This window comes from Aristolochia californica, unplaced genomic scaffold, assembly GCF_029961685.1.
Source record: "Aristolochia californica isolate CCGP_79_NKW_82.1479 unplaced genomic scaffold, dmAriCali1.0.hap1 SCAF_4, whole genome shotgun sequence".
NCBI lineage: Eukaryota > Viridiplantae > Streptophyta > Magnoliopsida > Piperales > Aristolochiaceae > Aristolochia > Aristolochia californica.
In genome coordinates, this window is record NW_027182103.1 from 5,184,644 (window position 1) to 5,204,635 (window position 19,992).

Below are 19,992 nucleotides of genomic sequence, written 5' to 3' on the forward strand. Positions count from 1 at the left end.
AATATTATAAATACATGTTAACGGGAGGATTAGGCATGTCACCTAACCCTAATCCTCCTTCCCTCTTCTCTCACTCTCTCTCTCTCTCAGTCAATCTCTCTCATTCTCCTTCCTCTCTCACTTGATCATCTTCTCCTCTTTTCCTCTTTCACTCTTCTTCTTGTAACTCTTTTCTCTCTAAATTAGTTAGGTTATTACTCGTTACATGGGATCCTAAATCTAACATTCACCTTGAGAAAAACTCAATTAAAATCCACACAAACAAAGTCAATTAAGAAACACATACTACATAAATGGATGAGATGACATCACTAGTTAAGGAAGATATTGGAAGAATTAGAACCCTACTTGTTGGCATGAAAATATACTATTCAGGCAAATCCCACCTAGTATGGCTTCTAGTAGTGCTAACCATTTCCTTCCAAAATATCTTTAATTTCATGAATTTTTCAATTGAGGAAATTGAAGCCTTTAGTACTAGTCACCAAGTTTTTTGTCATAAGACTCACACCTTTTTTTCTCATGGTTTAGTGTTCATTTATTTATCATCTCACCCTGAACATGCATGTTCTTGTAGCAAAACAATGCACAATGTTGTAACACAAATTCAAGGTGTCAAATGGTATAGAATATGTTTTTCCGACTCTGTACATTTTTCTTGTGCAATATTGACTGAAAAACATAAGCCACTATTCATATATTTTCTTTTTCATTAGACTATTCATATATGTTCTTTTTCTATTAGCCTGGAGTTAGGGATAGTGGGGTATGTATTTCATGTGTAAAGAGCACCTTTTTTTATCTTATGCGTCTTCTACTAATATTGTTGGACCTGACTTAGGAGATCATAGTCATCTTGACAAAAGAAAGAAAGAAAGGAATGTATAGTTAGATATTTTATTTTAACTTATAGCTTCCAAAGTACTTTTTTCTAATGCATGATTGTATTTTGTTATTTCATTCGCTAAAGGATGATTATTAAAGATAACAAGAATATAAAAAGAAAGGCTATCGTAGTTTATGGAACCGTGAGTGTGGCATATGCTAGATGTCGTGCAACAATATGGTATTATAAAGTTTTTGTTGGCAAACCGATCTTTGAGGGAACTAATAGTGATAGAAGAGAGCTAGAGCAGCTTACCTGTTCAAATGACATTGATTGTCGAAAGCAACTACGCATGGGGGTTGATGCCTTTGAAAGATTTATTAAAATCTTGAGGGATCATGCCGTCTTAAAGATACTATGTATAGTACCACAGAGGAGCAACTGACAAAGTTTCTCCATATAGTTGGCCATAATTGGAAGAACTATCTAGTGAAATTTCATTTGTTTCATTTTGGAGAACAGTTAATCGTCACTTCAAGTCCTCTAAGCAATCATATCCTTGGAAGATATTTTTTTCAAACAACCTAATGGATTATAAGTTCCTCCAAAAATAAAAAAACAACAATAAGCTTTGGTTACACTTTAATGATTGTGTAGGAGCTATTGATGGAACACATATTCGTATGAAAGTACTAGTAGGTGAGGTATCAAGATATCAAGGATGAAAGGAGCATTCAACACAAAATGTGTTGGTTGCATGCACATTCGATATGAGATTTACATATGTTTTGGCTGGTTGGGAAGGGTCTGCATCTATTCAAGGATTTTGAATTAATGCATTGACAAAAGAAGTAGACAAGTTGATTGTACCTAAAGGTAATCTCTAAGCTAAAAAAATAATTATTTTTAGTAATTTAATTGTAAAAACTTAATTATTTTACCTTCAAGTAAGTATTATGTAGTGGATGCGGGGTTTATGTTGAGAGCTAGCTTTCTTACACCATATTGAGGCAAACATTATCATATTAAGGAGTATTTAGTTCGTGGTGCTGAAAATTTTGAAGAGACGTTTAATCATAGACATGCCCAGTTGCCGAATGTAATTAAAAGGATATTTGGTGTATTAAAGAAAATATTTTCCATTTTGAAGACAAAGCTTAATTATCCAATTCAAATTTAGGCGAATATTGTATTAACAATGTTTATTATTCGCAATTATTTTATGGGGTCAATCCAATCCTAGAGCTTATTAAAGAGGTTGATCAAGAGCTTTTGGAGCAAGAGAATTGACGAGGAAGTATACTTAATTAAAAATTTGTTTGAAGAGTGTCAACAAATAGAAAGATTAAGGGAAAAAATGTTGCAGGACGAGATGAATTAAAAAAAAAAAATATTTGAATGGTATGTCATTGTACAAGCATGAGATATTTTTTTGAAAATTGTTTATGTCTAAGGTATGTATGTATTAAGTTAGATTTGTAATTTTCATAGTTTCAAGTGTTTGCGATTTGGTGTCTAATCATTGAAAAAATGATATTAACAATTTTCAGGAAAAATAGATAGTAGTGGAAATGATAAAAAGAAAATTTTATGGAGTCAAGACATGGATACTTGTCTTATACATACTTTAATAGATCAAATGAATAAGGGTAAAAAAATTGATAAGATGTTTACGGGAGTTGCTTATTCAGTAGCTTTTAGAGTTATGTTCGAAAACTTTGAATTTTTGTGTGTCTTGCAATGTATATCTATCCAATATATTAAAATCTGATTGAAGACGTTGGTAGTGGATTTGGTTTTAATCGACCATGAATGATGTTTGAAGTAGTTCCACAAGTGTGGAATATTTACATAAAGGTATGTTCAAACACATTTAGTTTTTTTATGTTTTAACTAATCTTTGTACACTAATTTTGTTTATGATTTGATAAATATGTAGGCTCATCCAGATGCAAAACAATATTGATACAAGCCTATTTTGAACTATGATTACTTATATTTTCTCTTTGGAAAATATTGTGGGTCTAGTTGGACTACTGCCAAAGAGAGGCGAAAAAATTTGGATAAAGGGAAGATGGTACCAATGAAGTGGAAGACATTGCAAACTCTGCTACTCAAGACGCAACAATTCCTTGAACACAAACGTGCCAAGATGAAAACATATGATTTTCTTGTTGAGAGTTCTACTAGAGCAACAACTTTTATGGGGGGGTGTCCTCTTGAAGATCGAGCTATGTGGTTGATGATGAAAATGGATAATTAATTAACTTACTTTAGAAATTGAGTACTTTAACCAATTTTCGCCAATCTGGTCCAGACAATTTTTAGTACTTTAGAAATTATCTTACTTTGTGATGAAGTGACTTGATTAAACAATTGATGTTTAAAATAAATTTTATTAAATAGATCTCTTCTTATTACAAATGTTATTCCTATGAATGTGTTGATGAGTTTATTGAATAAATCTCTTCTTATTACAAATGTAATTCGTATGAATGTGCTGCTATTCATTTGTAGATATCTTTTAAGATATATGTTATTCCTATGAATGTGTTGAAGGGTTTATTGAATAAATCTCTTCTTATTATAAATGTTATTCCTATGAATGTATCGATGCTATTCTTTTGTAGATTATCTTCTTCAAGATAGATTTTATTGAATATATCTCTTAGATTATCTTCTTCAAGATAGATTTTATTGAATATATCTCTTCTTATTATAGATGTTATTCCTATAAATGTGTTGATAGGTCAGGTTTATTAGGGACTAGCGGAAGATGGGTTATATTTAAGTTGGCTTTACAAGAACATGGAGGACAGGAGAGAGTGATCGGGTTTTTTGGGTTTGGGTTTCAGGGTCAATAATTGATGTCGTGTTTGGGTTTTGAGAAACCCGATCCGTGCTAAGCAAACTCGAGGTTTCATAGTAGACTTGAGCATTTAACTTGCAACTTTTTTATATTGAGTATTTAATTTTTTAGGTTAAATTGAGGTATTTTATAACTAGAGTCATTAAATATTATTTTTAAAATAAAAATGATTAATATTATAGTAAAATTATAAATAAAAATCTCATAATAATATTGATATTAATTAATAAATTAAGCTTATCGATAACATTAATAATTATAGATATTTTATTTCTTAGGCTCCTATTTAATTTTAATTTTTATAAAATTTTAAAAATTATTATTATTTTTTATTTTCTATTTTACTTGTACATTTCTCTCTTATTTTCCTCTTATTTTCCATGAGTATCTAAACAAGAGATTTTTTTTCTCTCTCCACTTTTTGTCTACTAAATACAGGCCATAAAACGTGAGAAAAAAAATAAAAACGATCCCCTTGGGGAAACGTGTCCGGTTCTTAGCATGGGGGCCCCATATAGAAAACGTAATTAAATATCCCCGACTGTTTCTCCTTGTAAGAGCTGAAGTAGAAACGCCTCCTGTTTCTTCCTCGGTTAGGGTTGGAGTCAGTGAGTTAGGGTTTTCGACAAGGATACTCTGCGGAGCTTCGCAACCCTCTGATTTCGTCCTTAAAATCCATGGATCCCGCAGCTAAGAAGCGAAAGGCCGACGAGAACGGCACCGTCGTCGACGCCTCTTCCGGTTCTAAGCTCACAACGGAAGACGCGCGCAAAATCATCGAGCCTTTAACACCGGAGCAACTCCTCGACATCTTGCAAGATGCGGCAGTCCGCCACGTTGACGTCCTTGATGCAGTCCGCTCCATCGCCGATCGTGACCCAACGCAGCGCAAGCTCTTTATTCGTGGTCTTGGGTGGGATACTACCACCGAGGGGCTTCGTACTCTCTTCTCCTCCTATGGAGACCTCGAGGAAGCTGTCGTCATTCTCGATAAAGTCACCGGTAAAAGCAAGGGTTACGGTTTCGTCACGTTTAGGCACATTGACGGAGCCCTCCTTGCCCTTAAGGAACCTAGCAAAAAGATCGATGGTCGAATGACTGTCACGCAGCTCGCTGCTTCTGGGACTACAGGCCCTACTGCGAACCCTCCCCCCGTGGATGTCTCCATGCGAAAGATTTACGTGGGGAATGTGCCCTTCGATATGCCTGCTGATCGCTTATTGGCGCACTTTTCTTCTTATGGAGAGATAGAAGAGGGTCCGCTGGGGTTTGATAAACAGACTGGGAAGTCGCGTGGGTTTGCTTTGTTTGTTTACAAGACAGCTGAAGCTGCCAAGGCATCGCTCGTAGATCCAATGAAAACCATAGACGGCCATCAGATGGTGTGCAAGCTTGCAATTGAGGGAAAGAAGGGGAAACCTGGTGCGCCAGTTCCTGGTCCTGGCCCAATTCAAGGGCAAACACCAGGTGGTCCAGAAATCGCCGGAACTGAAGGAGTTGGAATGCCGCCTCCTTCTTCAATACCAGGAGCCCTCTCGTCTCAATATGGCGCGTCAGGCGGGCTATCCTCGTTTGGGGGTTTGGGTGGCTTCCCTGGTGGGCACCAGGGTCCAGGCCTGGCGCATCATCATACACATAATTCATCATTGCAGTCTTCGATCGGTGGACCAGGACTAACATCAGCAGGAAGTCAGGTTCCTTCCTCCTTGGGTGGAGGGGCTGGCGGATATGGTGGTGGATTGGGTGGTCCCTACGTCTCTTCGCAGTATGGAGGACCTGGGACTGGTGGTTACGCTGGGTTAGCTGGCGGCTCTTCTTTGTATCGTGTGCCTCCGACGTCAGTAGGAATGCCAACTGGTGGATATCCGGAGGGGGGGCCTGGTCACTATGGATTGTCATCTTCGACATATCCAGGTCCTCATCATCAGCAGTCAGGTTCATCGCCGGTGCCTAGAGGGGTTCCTTCCGGAGGGATGTACCAGAATATGCCTCCTTACTATTGAGGTAATTAATCTTGCTTCCTGGGATATTTTCCACCTTCCATTGTGCTATTAAACTTCTTTTGGAGAATGCTGTGTCTTGTGACATAGAGACATGCATTTCCCTGGTATACTCTTAGTAGTATTTGATCGTTGTCTATCAAGTAGGTCAATTTGTGTTTTATTTTTGTAAACTCATGGTCATGCATAATATTTATATGCTTTTGAGTTTTGCTTTTTCTTTTGTAACTCGTTTCTTTCTTCTTTGATGTTGATTTGGCATTGGAATATTAGTTTTTTTCTAACTTCTTTTATTTTTAAGTCGGTGTTTCAAATAAATAGTTGCTCTGACCAAGTAAAGGTTTTTGGATTATACTGCTGTCTCTTTTCTTTATTTGCCAACAGTTTCTGTTAGTCCTTCTGCTTTCTTTCAGTGACATAATTGCTACACGTGCGTAAGATCCTACTGCTGTCTCCTTCCTTTTTTTTGTTGATGATTTGCCTACAATTTTTCTTGGGAAGGAAGCTTTTACACTGAATTCATTTTTTGCAAGTTTCTTTTGCTATCCTTATGTGACATAGTAGTTTTGATTCTGAAAGGAGACTTTTCTGCTTCTTTATCTACTCATTGTGTGTAGTTTAATAGTGGCAGGAAAATCTTCCACCTCTTGTTGGTTATTTGTGGTTCTCGCTTTTATGAAGCTGTTAGAGTCACTTTAATTGTCTATTACACGATTCTTTTTGCATATTAATTACATCTATGAACGGAGTCTTAAGACATTTTTTTTGCGTGACATCTATGAATGGAGTCTTATGTTGTACTTGCTCTTCACATTTCTGTTTGGTTTCCCTTTTGAAATGTGTTGAATATTTTCTGCTGTTTGTTTTAGTGTTTTCTGTAGCATAATATAGTGTTTTTCTGCTGTCACTCATTGCCCTCTTTCTTCCATTATGAAATTTAAGTGGTCGTTTTTTCTCAGCTTCTTTATTTGTTTCAAGTTGGAGGTTGATACTGATTATTATGTGATCATATGTATTGGAGTTGGATGTATTTAAATGTGAAAAAATTCAGGCCATTAGTATATCTATGTTTGATGCAATTTTTAGCAGTCCATTGAGATTGTATTTACTGTTCTTGATGAAAACAGTTGCAGAATAATTTGAGATGATTATGATACCTAATCTATTTCATGAGGTTCAAGCAAATTTGGGTCATAAAAGTGCATGTTTGATATTCTTTATCATTCTGCTTCACATGCTTTTCTTTATAACTGCGTTATAAAAGTCATGCACTGGCTTTTATATTATGTGATTCCAAGTTTTTTTCAATACTTATCTGCAGAGTTCTCCTTTGTTCTGTTTCTTGTGTCTTTATTCACCATGTAATAGGCTTGCATCCCTGAGTCAATGAATGGGTTTTGATTTGATTTTGTGGTGGTAGTTTGTCTCATATTTTTACATCTGTTATATGAGAAGCATGCAGGTAATGGAGGTCTCAGGTGACATATATATATGTGTGTGTGTGTGTGTGCCATTGTGATAATTTTGAGTGGGAGTAATGTTGATTCTCTTTCCAGATGATCTACTTGATGTTTTTGTCATTTTGTCTTCTGTGTCTATGGCCAGATATGCTAAGCTTGGGCTTCAATTCTCCACTTTCTATCTTTCATTTGCTCTTCCTCATCCTATTGTGTTCCATAGAACTTGGCCTTCCTCGTCTGTCCTATGTCAGATTTTTTTTCTGCTATTTACCACTTCTGCCTGCTTTATTTCAGAAATAACTGGGTAATAGCTTTAATTTCGTTCTTATACTCCTGATTTGTAGTTCTTTATAGAAGTGGTCCTAAAATAAGTGTGTTTCTAGCCATTCCTGGAAAGAAAGTGTCACTGCATTGTATTGCCTGTAAGCAGTGTTGCTACCATTGCAATCATGAATGATCCATGTGGATTGATTTAAATTTACTGACGAATAAACTGTGAGGGGGACAATTGCTTGGTGGTGTTTGTTGTGATTACTTTGTCAGTTATGTAATTCAAGTATTAATCAGCATTAGTTTTGGGATTGACAGAGGACAATTTTCTCTCTCAGGAGTATTGGAGTTGTGAATTGAGTCTTAGGAATAAGTGAGCCTTTTCCAGAAGATCCCAACTTTATAGACCCAATACTTGATTACATAAGGAGTAAGAGAACTGGTTATTTGTAGCAAAAATGAGTTAGGCTTTTCTTCTGGGTGGAAATGTAGAGTGAACATGGGGTAGTAAGTATACCTTGATTCAAGTTGGTACATTTTAGAATGTTTTAGTGGGTTGTTTTTAATCAGGAGTGAGGCTGGAGTTTGAATTGATTTGTCCTATTGTAAAAAAATCCTCAGAGACCTGTTTGAGGTGTTGATTTGTTGGATCAGTTATTGAGAATCTAATCATTAAGATGAACATGGTAACTGGTTTGGCCTTATAACCGTAGGTTTTTTATATGATACTGCCAGAGGTTGCATCATATACACTGTCAATGAAACTGATGACTTTTACAGATAACTTGGGTATGATACTTTCTGTAGAGGGGTTTTGTTATGACTTCAGCTCTGTCTGTAATATACTAAGCTGAACTTTAGTGTTCAATAGATGATCCTTGTATTTTTACTCTTGCTTTTTTACTATTGCATTTGATGCACATTTTCTTGATTTATTTCTTCTATTTTGGTGTAAATTATATATTTGTCTGGTTTGGTTCTTTTAGCCAGATTAATTGCTGTTCTACTTTGTTGCAGTAACTTTCTTTTGACTGATATGGAAAGTAGATTGAGTTGTGATGAATGTGGCTATGTTGATTCAGGTGTATGACAGCTCTTGGGCGCAATTAAATGGTTGTGGTGAATGCAAGACATGTAATCTCTTCTTTGATGATGAATGGTTTGCCATGCTTTTGTGGCCTGCTGCTCTCTGCCTTTTGAGAATGGAGTTTGTTTGTGTTTACTGTTAGTTGATATTTAAGTGAGATGGTCTTTAGCATATTGTCTACTAACTTCCTCAGTGATGAAGAATATGTACTTATCTCTGGAGAATATATTTATATAGACCTTTTAACATAATGTTTTCTGGTTTAATTTTCTGCAACATTTGGATGTTGTGGCTCGTTTGTCTGATTGGCTCTGCTTTTGATTTTCTGGAATTTCAGACTTCACTAATTTTTGTCGTTTACATTAATTTGGTAGCTTTGGAGGAATTCATTAGATCTGGTGCTATCCAAGATACCATTTCTTGTATTGTGGTATATATATGTAAGATAGGGTTGGTTGTTTTTCTTCATTTCTGTCGTGTATGGCATGTCAACTTTGTTACTGCGGCAGTGCAGAAGTTGTGATACCAATGTGATATGTGGTGTGAGTTATCAGCTTGACTGGGCGCTTAAAAGTCAAAATGTCTTGGACATGTACGAATAGGATAAATCTGTTTGGTTTGTCATTTTACCTTCTAATATTACTCTCAATGGTCATAGACATACTTGTAGCTTGAACATGATTCCTGAATAGGGTTAGCAGCTTCGTAAATATTTTTACTTTTCATTGGTTCCGATAATAGTTATTTCTAGCATTACAATTTGTGGGTGCATACTTTAGATACATATGTAGTTTAATTTATTTTAAGTTGAAGAATTGGTTTTAGGTGTTGGCACTAGATATTCGGATCTGTTTATGTTGCCTGCTAATTATTACAGTTGTGTAGATTGTGATTTGGGTCAACGTGTATGGGTTTTTTACTGTGAGGTCTTGGGTTCAAGTCTCTCTAGGGTACAGGGTTCAACATTAAAAAAAAAAAAAAAGGATTGTATGAGCTCTTGTGCTGGTGTGTTGTGCTTGTCAGGTTACTATTATCTTCTCTTGATGTTTTGGTGGGTGTAAGTTTTGATTGTACCATTCTATGCCCTTCATAGTCTTGGTTAATTTTTGTGTTTTTTTCTGTTGTATGGCTGTTGTACAATCTTGATTCGCTCCAAGTCCTGAATTAATACTGGCTTCAACCTATCATTTTCTAGTGTGTAATATTGCTCGTCTCTTACCTTTTTCAGTGTTGGTGTTGTGGCGCTACTGTTCCGGTTTTGTTGACCATGTGATTGTTTCTCTGATCAAAGAAAATTTGGAATCTATAAACCTATCATATGATCAACAGCAGTCTACTCTTAGAGCGTTGTGTATAAGCCACTAGTAAAGCTTTTATGTGCTTGATTTCCTGGTTTTCATCCAGGAAGGTGGTGTGATCTTATCAACGAAAGAAGTATGATGGCAAAGTAGGTGCTGTCATGAAGAATGGGGTCAAGGTTTAGAATTCCATTAGGGCAATTAAAAGGGAAAAAATTGTCCAATTTAAAAAGAAATGCTCATTACGTTCAAATCGAAAGCCTTCAGGATTTGTGCACCCTTGTGCCTGGCGGAGTAGTAGGTTTGATTTTCTTACTAGTACTAGGCCGAATGTAGTTAGTAACTTTAAAATGTAAACTATTATTTAGATCTTAAAAGGATATTTGCTGGCACCATAGATCTGCCTCTTATGGCTTTTACTAATTTTTTTTTTTATCACAGTTGCTTCTGAAATTCATTTAGAACAATTTTCTCTGTCTAATGTATCTCTATAAATTTGCTGTACTGACGGTGAAATTTGCTGTAATTTTTACATAGCTTGAAATTTTTTGTTTGTTTTTGCTATGTTTGTAATGAAGTGATATAGGGCTTCTTGGTAAGTTGTTTAGGACTCGTAATGGTACTGGTGCCGAGAAAATCGTGGGGAAGTCTTTGCTTATATAGGATGGATGCCTAAAGGGGGCATTATCTGTGCACTAGAAATCTCTATTGGATTGATTTTCTGTCGCATGTCTGGATTCCCAATCGTTTGTCAGCCTCCGGAAATGTAGCCTAAGGTTACATAATTTTTTTTTATTATTATGTGTTATTGATGTAAATTATTTTATGAATTGTGTCTCTTATTTATTCTTTTTGGGTGAAAGGTGTATTTGTAATATTTGTATTTGGATAAGTCCATAATTTTATTATTTTTCCTCTTGCTACCGTATTGTCCTCTCCCCTTGGGTTGTTTCTCTTGTTCTCTTGTTCACTCTCTCTTCCTTTGTTTGCGTTTCTTCATTACTAAATATTTTAATGTTATTGAATCTTGGAAATTAACATTTGGGTGAAAAAAATTGATGAGTCTTGGTTACGACATAAGTGATTAGGACATATAAGAAAAGATTTTTTGAACAAATTAGTGATAATGAACTTGGTGAGAGAATTATCGGATTAAAGATTCGTGAGAGAGATTTTTTGATGTTTGCCCACTTGGAAAACAACACAAAATTTTGTTAAAATTTAAGAATGTAGTTTCAATCTCATATCCACTTTAATTAATCCACAACTCGAATCTTAAGCTTACCTTGGTACTTGTAGATGATTATTCTAAGGGTTACATATTTCTTAGTTAATAAGGATAATGTTTTTCTAGCCTTTACGTAACCATGTGGAAAAAAGTTAAAAAAGAGTTAGGTATAGACAATATGGAAGAGAATTTGAGAATCCACATTTATTATACAAAGCATGGTATAGACCCTATTTTTTTCAACTCAGAATATGTTGTTGAGAGAAGAAATTGAACTTTAATTGAAATGGTTAGAGTTATGTTTCATGCATACAAAATGTCACATAGGTTTTGGGCCAAAGTTGTAAACATTGCATCTTATATCGTTAACCAAGTCCTCAACAAAACTCAAACACCCTTCTCAACATTACTTATTTATTAACCTTTGGATGCAAAATGTCTATATTGAAATAATCAAAGGAAAAATTAGGAAAATTTGAATCTAGAGCTAATATGGGATTATTTTTGGGTTATTTTACTTGTAGTAAAATATATTGAGTTTATAGCAAAACATCTATGAGAATAGAGGACTCGGTTCATGTTAAGTTTGATCTGATTTGCTAATACAACCCCAATTCCAATTTTTGTTGAAAAAGAGGGAAACCTTTTGGATTCATCCTCGAGATTTAACCTCAAGACCAAAATCTTGAACATAACCTAAGTGACCCAAATGACCAAGAAGAACCACTTATGGAACGTAGGAACTATAAGTTTTATGGTTAATCATCTTCTAGAACAAATTATTAGTGACCCTCACGGCAAAATTGCAACTTGTAGAGAAGTAACCCCTTCAATAGAGAAGTCACTTCATGTTGAGTTTGATGAATCCGATTTGTCAATCCAATCCCATTCCAATTGCTATTGTTAAAGAGGGTAACGCATTCAATTTATCCCTGAGATCTCAACTTTAAGACCAAAATCTTAAAGAAAACCCAAAGACCCGAATAACCAAGAAGAACCTCCTATGAAGCAAATGAACTACAAGTTTATGGCTAATCATCTTCCAGAACAAATCATTGGTGACCAACAAGGAAAAATTGTACCTAAAAGAGCAACTCATGAGATTGGCAAATAGTGCATTCATTTATCAAATAGAGCCCAACAAAATCTTTGTCGAAGCCGAAAAAGATAATTTCTGGATTATGACAATGCAAGAAGAATTGAATCAATTTGAAAGAAACATACTTTGGACTCTTGTACCTAGACCTGAAAATCAAAAATCATAGGAATAAAATGAGTCTTTAGAAACAAAGCTAATGAAAAAAATCAGGTAAAAGGAAACAAAATTAGGTTTGTTGCTAAAGGATACAACAAAAAAGAAGGAATTGATTTCGAAGAAACCTATGCACATGTGGCAAGACTAGAGGCAATTCAAATCCTCGTAACCTATACTTGTCGCATAAAATTCAAATTATACCAAATGTATGTAAATAGTGTATTTTTAAATTGGTACATTCACGAAGAATTATTGAATAACTCGAACTTTTTGAAGATTTTGAGCAAACTTGACCATGTTATACAAATTACATAAACAACAAGCACGAGCGTGGTATGAAAGATTAAGCAAATTCTTAGAAAGAAAGGCTATTAGAGGAGCGTAGATAAGATATTATTCATTATGAACAATGATCTAAACTTGTTATTGTTCAAACCTATGTAGACCATATCATATTTGCTTCTACAAACCTTTCTCAATGTCAAGAATTTGTTAGTGTAGTGAAAATTGAATTTGAAATAATTTTAATAGTTGAACTCACATTCTTCCTTGGACTTTAAGTAATGAAAACCAAAAATGATATATTTATAAATCAGTCCAAATATACTAAGGGATTGCTTAAGAGATTTAATATTGAAAATCTCAAGTCAATTTGCACACTCATGAGCTCGTCCTTGAATCTTGACTTGGACAACGCCTATAGGGCTATAGATTAAAAACTTTATTAAAAGTATAATAGGTTCCCTATTTTACCTTTCAGCCAGTAGACCGAACTTAAGGTTCTCGTTATGTCTGTGTTAGATTTCAATCCGATCATAAAGAATCTTACTTAGTGGCAATGAAAAGACTTTTTCGTTTTTTACTTGGGATACCAAACTTAAGTCTTTGGTATGCAAAGTCTTCAGCTATTGATCTAGTAGGCTACGTGGATGCTGATTTTACCAGTTGCAAAATTGATAGAAAGAGTACAAGTGGTAGTTGCCAGTTACATGGAAATTTGTTTTTCTTTTGTTTTTTTAAAAAACAACATTCGGTTGCTCTATCCACTACCGAAGTTGAGTACATAGCAAGTGGAAGTTGTATTGCTCAACTTCTTTGGATGAAACTACAACTAAATGACTACGACTTAGAGAGCAAAATGAATTTTTAATTAATTGTGACAACATGAGCGCCATAGGTCTAAGTAAGAACCTAGTTCACCAATCTCGATCAAAACACAGAGAAATTAGAGATCACTTTATCGAGAGTTCAAACCAAAGTTATTAAGATTGAATTTGTCCCCACCAAAAATCAATTAGTGGATATTTTTACAAAGCCATAAGGATTTGACCGTTTCTCTAATCTTCGAGAAGAATTAGGCTTGAACAACCCATCTTGATTCACTTGAGCTGAAAAATTTAAGGTTAATGAACACATCCCACCTTTATAGTGCCAAATGAATGAAAAATAAATAAATAAAAGATTACACGTACACACATACACACACGCCCGCCCACGCCAACGCCCACGCTCGCGCTAGCACCCGCCCATGTTCACGCACACGCACACCCACAAGTATTTCAAATAACAAAACTTAATTGATTTGATTTTTTGAAAAATCAAGTATTCTAGATACTTTACTTACTTTCAAGGGTCAATACATTTCAAGGTTTAAAGCTTCAAAATGATAAAGTTTACTCAAAATTTTAAACATCATTGGAGGACATCTCTTGAAGAAGCCCCCATAAGGAAGAAAGCAACGAGAAGACTAGAGTTTGAATGTAAAAGTCATGTGTCTAAACTCGGTCATAAATGTAAGTATTCTTAATCTCCATTCTTTGAGTACAATTGTGAATACATAGACACACACACACACACATAGAGGCACACACACACACAGAGGCACACACACACATAGACACACAAGCGCACACACACACACACACAGAGAGAGGCACACACACACACACACAGAGGCACACACATGCGCGCACACACGCACACGCACACACACACACATGCACGCACACACGCACACCCACACGCATGCACACCCACACACCACACCCGCACACGCACACGCACACACACCCTCATGCGTGCGCCCGCGCCCACACACACACACACACACAGATTTGAATTTTTTGTAAAACCAAATATTTCAAATATTTCACCATTAAGAGTAAATGCATTCCAAGATCTACACACACACACACACACTGATTTGATTTTTTGTAAAACCAAGTATTTCAGATATTTCATCATCAAGAGTCAATGCATCTCAATTCTTTGAGTACAATTGTGAATACACATACACACACACACACACACATACACACACAGAGATTTGATTTTTTGTAAAACCAAGTATTTCAAATATTTCACCATCAAGAGTCAATGCATCTCAAGATCTACACACACACACAAGAGTTTGAATGTAAAAGTCATGTGTCTACTCAGTCAAATGTAAGAGAGTATTCCTAAACTCTATTATCTGAGTACAAATGTGAATATAGAGTTTTAGATCATAAGTTTCATGTAAACATCTTTAGGAGCATTATAAACGTCCATACTCTCTAACAACAACCAATACACCTCTCTAACATGGCGCAATTTTTTTATATGCAACAACCAATACTCATCTATCGTTCCCTTTAGTTTCTTTCCCAATTCTTGTTTTATTGGTTTTCTCACCTCTCTTACCATATGTTTTATATAGAAAATTATATACCGTAGGAAAGATATTTGAGTCTAGTTTTCAAATCAAGAAGAAGTTTTGGAATCAGATTTTTCTAGAAAGAGAAATCCATATTTAAAGCAGCAAAGGTCAAGCAGATAAAATGTTTCGTGTAGCAGTAGATAACCTTGACTTTTTGAACAGTTCATACTAACATGACTTAGAATTTATATTGAGAATTATATTTTGAAAGAAATCTATGTGAGTTTGTTTTCTATCCCAATAAACCGTTTCTCAGTATGATTTTTCTAGAGAGAGATATTTACATTGGCAGAATCAAAGATCATACTGGTATCCTGTTACATGAGAAAATCCAAATTTGCCGAATTTTTTACTTCACTTTTGAGTTACTAATGTTGGTTAAGTTTCTTATTTGTTTTCAAACTCTAGTCAAGATTTTACAAACTCTAGCAGTAGATAACCTCTAGTCAAGTTTCTTTTTTTGATCTAACATCACATTAGTTTCCTTAAGAGAAGGCTTTCCATATATGAGTTTAGTTTCCTTTTTAACAAAGTCTGGATTTTTTGACAGATTTCGGATCAAGTTTACTATGCTTTAGTGAGGTAACATGAACAAAACATGTACACCCGAAGACTTTCAAGGGAAGCGAAAAAGGATCACCATGTGAAAATGATAATGAATGTGAGATTTTATGACCGAGAACGGAAGAAGGTACACACAATAAGGATCGCATGTGGCTAGTAGAAGTATGATACTTTTATGGTATATAATAAGCCGCGAACTACCTCTAGAAGATGACAGTTCTTCCGTTTTGTTACACCATTCTATTGAGGTGTGTAGACACAAGAAGTCTGATGGATAGTGTCATTTTCTTGACAAAAGGAGTCAAAGTCACTAAAGAGATATTATTTGGAGTAATAAGACCAAAGTACTTTTATTTTCTGATCAAATTGAGTGACCACCATAGTATGAAAAGATTTAAAGATTAATGAAATTTCAGTTTGCTCTTTAAAAAAAATATCCATATGGTACGAGTAAAATAATCAAAGAAGGTAATAAAGTACTTGACTCAGGAAATGTTTGAGACGCTCAAGGGTACCCATACATCTGTGTGAATCAACGAAAAATGATCAACTCCTTTAAGTTCAGGCCAAGGAGAGTATGTGGAACTCTGGTGTTTGTTCAGTTGACACTCTTCATAATTTAAATTTGACATATTTTCAATGTAGGATAAAGAAGATGAAAAGATTGTGCTGATGGATGTCCCAACCGATTGGGCCATAGATTCGCTTTGGTGTGTTTGGTTGAGATAACAATTATTTGAGGCACGTTTAAGTAGTAGAGCGCCCCTTGTTCACGGCCTCCACCAATCACCTATTTCGTTCTAAGATCTTGAAACACACAGGAAGTAGGTAAGAAGGTGATGGAGCAATTGAAATGCTTAGTAATCTTACTAACAAATAAAATGTTCAAAGGGAAAGGTAGGAAGAAAAGAAGATATCTGTGAGTGGAAGCGATAGCGTAACAAAGGTGGATCCTTTCCCGAGAACTTTGGTATGGGATCCATCAACTTTTTTAACAAATTTATCCGAGAGACAAGGAGAGACAGAGTAGAGTAGACCTTTGTTACCTATGAGATGCTCGGAGGCCCCTAAATTAATTATCCAGAATGAAGAGGAGGAAGTCGCAGAGAGCATACCTGAAGCAGTGGTGGCAGCAACAATGGAGGAAGAACTTGGAGGAGAGACCATTAGAGTTTTCATTTTATGGAATAAAACATACTCATAATCGGTAAGAGCCTTTTCTTGTCAATTTGGCAGACTTGTCCTCCTTTGTTCCACTAGCTGAGGCTTGATTAGCGTGGCCTATTCTCGCTTGCCATGGATTTTCCAACACTAATAGATGGTGTGACCATATCTCCCATAGTGGGTGCATTCTTTGCTGTCTGTTTTGGAGGAACCAGTCCTTTCGCCTCTTCCTCAGCCTCCTCTATAATTAATTCCATGGCCTCGGCCACGATTGGTGGATGTGCCCCTATTACTGGAGTACATAGCTGATGATACTTCCATAGGAGAAGGGGAATAAGAGTCTGGAATGCGGAGTAATGTGGCACATACATCATCAAAGGTGGGAATAGCAGAGGAGCTAAGGAGTTCAGTTTTAGCAACCATGAGATACAACTTAATATTTGCTAGACAAATAGCAGTTGATAAGGCTTCCTTCTACTTGTATTTGATAAAGACATTAGTGGAGTTAGGTTGAGCTAACTTCCATTCTTAAAGAAAACCTCTAAATTTAGCGAAGTACTCATGTATAGTTTTTCCTTGTTTGGTATTAAACATACTTTGGAGACTATCATATGACCTTTGTAAGTTGTCGGAACTAGAGTACAACTTAGCACATGTTTCCCAAATTTGTTTAGCAATATTTAGATGGAAAACATTGTTGGAGACAAACTCTTCCATGCCGTTGATGAGCCAACTAATCACCAAAGTATCATTTTTCAACTATTTAGTGTAAGCAATATCTTCTTCATCAATGAGTGGTCCAAGCTTGGCTAGGTGACCTAGTAGGTCCTTTGTAATAAGAAACCATCGAATCGATTTGGATCAACTCAAGTAATTGGATCTCCCTTGTATGGGTATGGTGGTAATTTGTAGAATATCATTCTTACTACCTATGTATTTGTTAGCCATGAGAGACAGTTCAAGGGTAATAGTTTACTCAAAAGGAGAGGTAACCTAAGTGAGAAACTTGAAGAACCAAGTGAAGCCAAAGACTAGCTCGGGTATATGGAAGGAGAACCCAAGCTTAACCAGCCCTTTAGGTAAGGAAGGGGCCCACTTAGGCAAGAAAACTTGCTGGCCAAACAATACTTTAATCAATTTTCTACTCTTCCTTTTAGAGAATAGTAAAAATCAATCAACAATCATTTAATCAATAAAGGGAATATTGCATGTCCAATAAGATCTTTCCAAAAATATTTTTTGATGCCAACTTGTATACAGTTGGTCTAGATTCTAATCTTCATGAGTTAGGTAAGATAAGATTGATTGAAATTAAATAAATCATGCCCAATCAAGGAGATATTGAGGGGTTTTAAGATCTCAAAAAAAAAAAAAAAAACTTTCTTCAAATAGATTGGCACCACCTGGGCTTTCCAAATGAACACTTCCTTAATTATTTTGTTCTTGCTTCCTTTAATGTAAAAACAATCTTCCAATCCTTGATTTCTCATGAAGACTGAGGAAAGAACAAGAAACCAACTCGTGGCTTTGAATCAAACAAAGAGGTTTGGCGTCTCTTTTAAAAAAAAATCTTTGCACGAAGTGTTGTCAAAACAACCTTCTTCTTTCACTTTCTCCTTTCTTTTTTAATAAAAAAAGATGATGAACCTTGGCATGATAGATGAGCATATATCTGTAATGCTCATAGGAAGTTTGAGACCTAAAAAAAAACCCATAAAAAAAGGCAAAAGGCCGAGTAGAGTTCCAACTTTCAAACAACTTGGTTAATGAAAAAGCTTATCATAATAGCCAAGTGATAAGATTTTCAAAATCCAATGGATAAACAACACTCATAATAGGCTCAAGAACATTGCTCATCATAAAATCTTGTACCCTCAAAATAGTAACTTTTCATGAAAAAAATCTCAACATAAATCGATTTTCAGCCAAGTACTTGCAAAATCGACTGAAAAAACCAGCTTTTGGCAAACTTCTTCCAATCCGAGGTACACACATCTCAATTCTTTCATATAATAACGAGAATTATCTCTGAATCATCTTCTAGAGGTAAACAAATGAGAGCATGAATCCATGAAAAAATGATAATAACAAGAATGAAACACTTATCTTATCAAGCTTCAATCTTGCTTCACAAAGAGCCTTATAACATCTTCTTGACGTGGGGATCTTAAAGTCAAAGCTCTGATACCATGTTGAATTTAGAACCCCATGGTTTGAACCTTGAGCACAATAAGAGGGAGAGAAGAGAAGGAAGAGAGAATAGCTAAGAGGGAACTTAGGTGGAGAAAAGAGAAGGGAAAAAGAGAAACAAAGCCTTTAGGCTAAGGGACAGAGTCTTCCACGCATTGTGAGAAGAGGAGAGGGTTTGATGCTCTACCTCTAGCCAAGGACCTCTATTTATAGTTTTGAGAGCAATTTATAATGCCTGCAATGCTCTTAAGGCTACAAGTTTTACATAAAAAAGACATTAGTAGACATTTTTACCTTGAATAGTTACACCTTTGTGCCATCCTTATGAGATGACACCTTATTTACAATCATGCTACCTCTCTTGGATGTGTGGGCTTTTTCCACAGTCATGCGGGCTTGAGCCCATCTTCTAACACCATCTTACCAATATCATATATGAGAGAAGAAACATCACTCCTAGCTACCCGACAAAACTCCAAATACCAATACCCCTAGGTCAAAGAAGAGTTAAGAGAAACCAACCTACCCACTTTTAAGAGTAGCACGACATTCACCCGCTTTTAAGGATGCAAAACAACTTAACTTGACTAAAATGAAGTTGGATTTGCACACATTCCTACTCCGCTAGGTATTGGTCTATAACATAGCTTCAAAGTGATTAAAAAATAACCAAGTGAAGAAGTATACGCTAGAGGTTTCACAACCTACCCTTGAATGTAACTTGGATGTTGCCTCTTTCGTGGACAAGGAGAGAACTAAAGTTGTTGAATTTATGGAAAAGAGAAATACTTAATTGACTTATTATAATCAGAGTACATGAACCTCTATTTATAATAGAGGAAGGTAGTAGAATCCAATTACAATAAAACCACCTTTGTCCCAATTACACCCAAACTCTAACACTTAAAGATAAGTCCTAGCATAATTAAATAACCCAAAATAAATAGAAGATTAACATGACTAAAATACTTTTAAACTAAAACTCTTCTATGAGACCTGCTTCTATAATAACTGTGGCTTTGTTAAACTTCTTATTGTGTAAGACTTCTTATGCCACCTCACGTGATCATGGTGGGTCCTATA

The 19,992-nt window shown here is 35.5% G+C and overlaps 1 protein-coding gene across 3 annotated transcripts; it reads left to right on the forward strand.

The window, feature by feature from the left end:
* Positions 1-4,266: 4,266 nt before the first annotated feature.
* On the forward strand, positions 4,267-10,736 carry LOC137962043 (UBP1-associated protein 2C-like). Of its 3 annotated transcripts, none has more exons than XM_068808755.1 (2): positions 4,267-5,699; positions 10,419-10,736. In XM_068808755.1, the coding sequence occupies exon 1, from the start codon at positions 4,373-4,375 to the stop codon at positions 5,696-5,698; it is 1,326 nt and encodes a 441-aa protein (XP_068664856.1). In that variant the 5' UTR covers positions 4,267-4,372; the 3' UTR covers position 5,699; positions 10,419-10,736. The 3 variants fall into 3 exon arrangements, with proteins under 3 accessions (XP_068664856.1, XP_068664855.1, XP_068664854.1); XM_068808754.1 differs by lacking the exon at positions 10,419-10,736 and adding an exon at positions 9,741-10,407; XM_068808753.1 differs by lacking the exon at positions 10,419-10,736 and adding an exon at positions 8,508-8,788.
* The last annotated feature ends 9,256 nt before the right edge of the window (positions 10,737-19,992 follow it).

Excerpts from the sequence above, each read along its gene's own strand:
- LOC137962043 (XM_068808755.1), top strand. The coding sequence starts at position 4,373 with ATGGATCCCGCAGCTAAGAAGCGAAAGGCCGACGAGAACGGCACCGTC.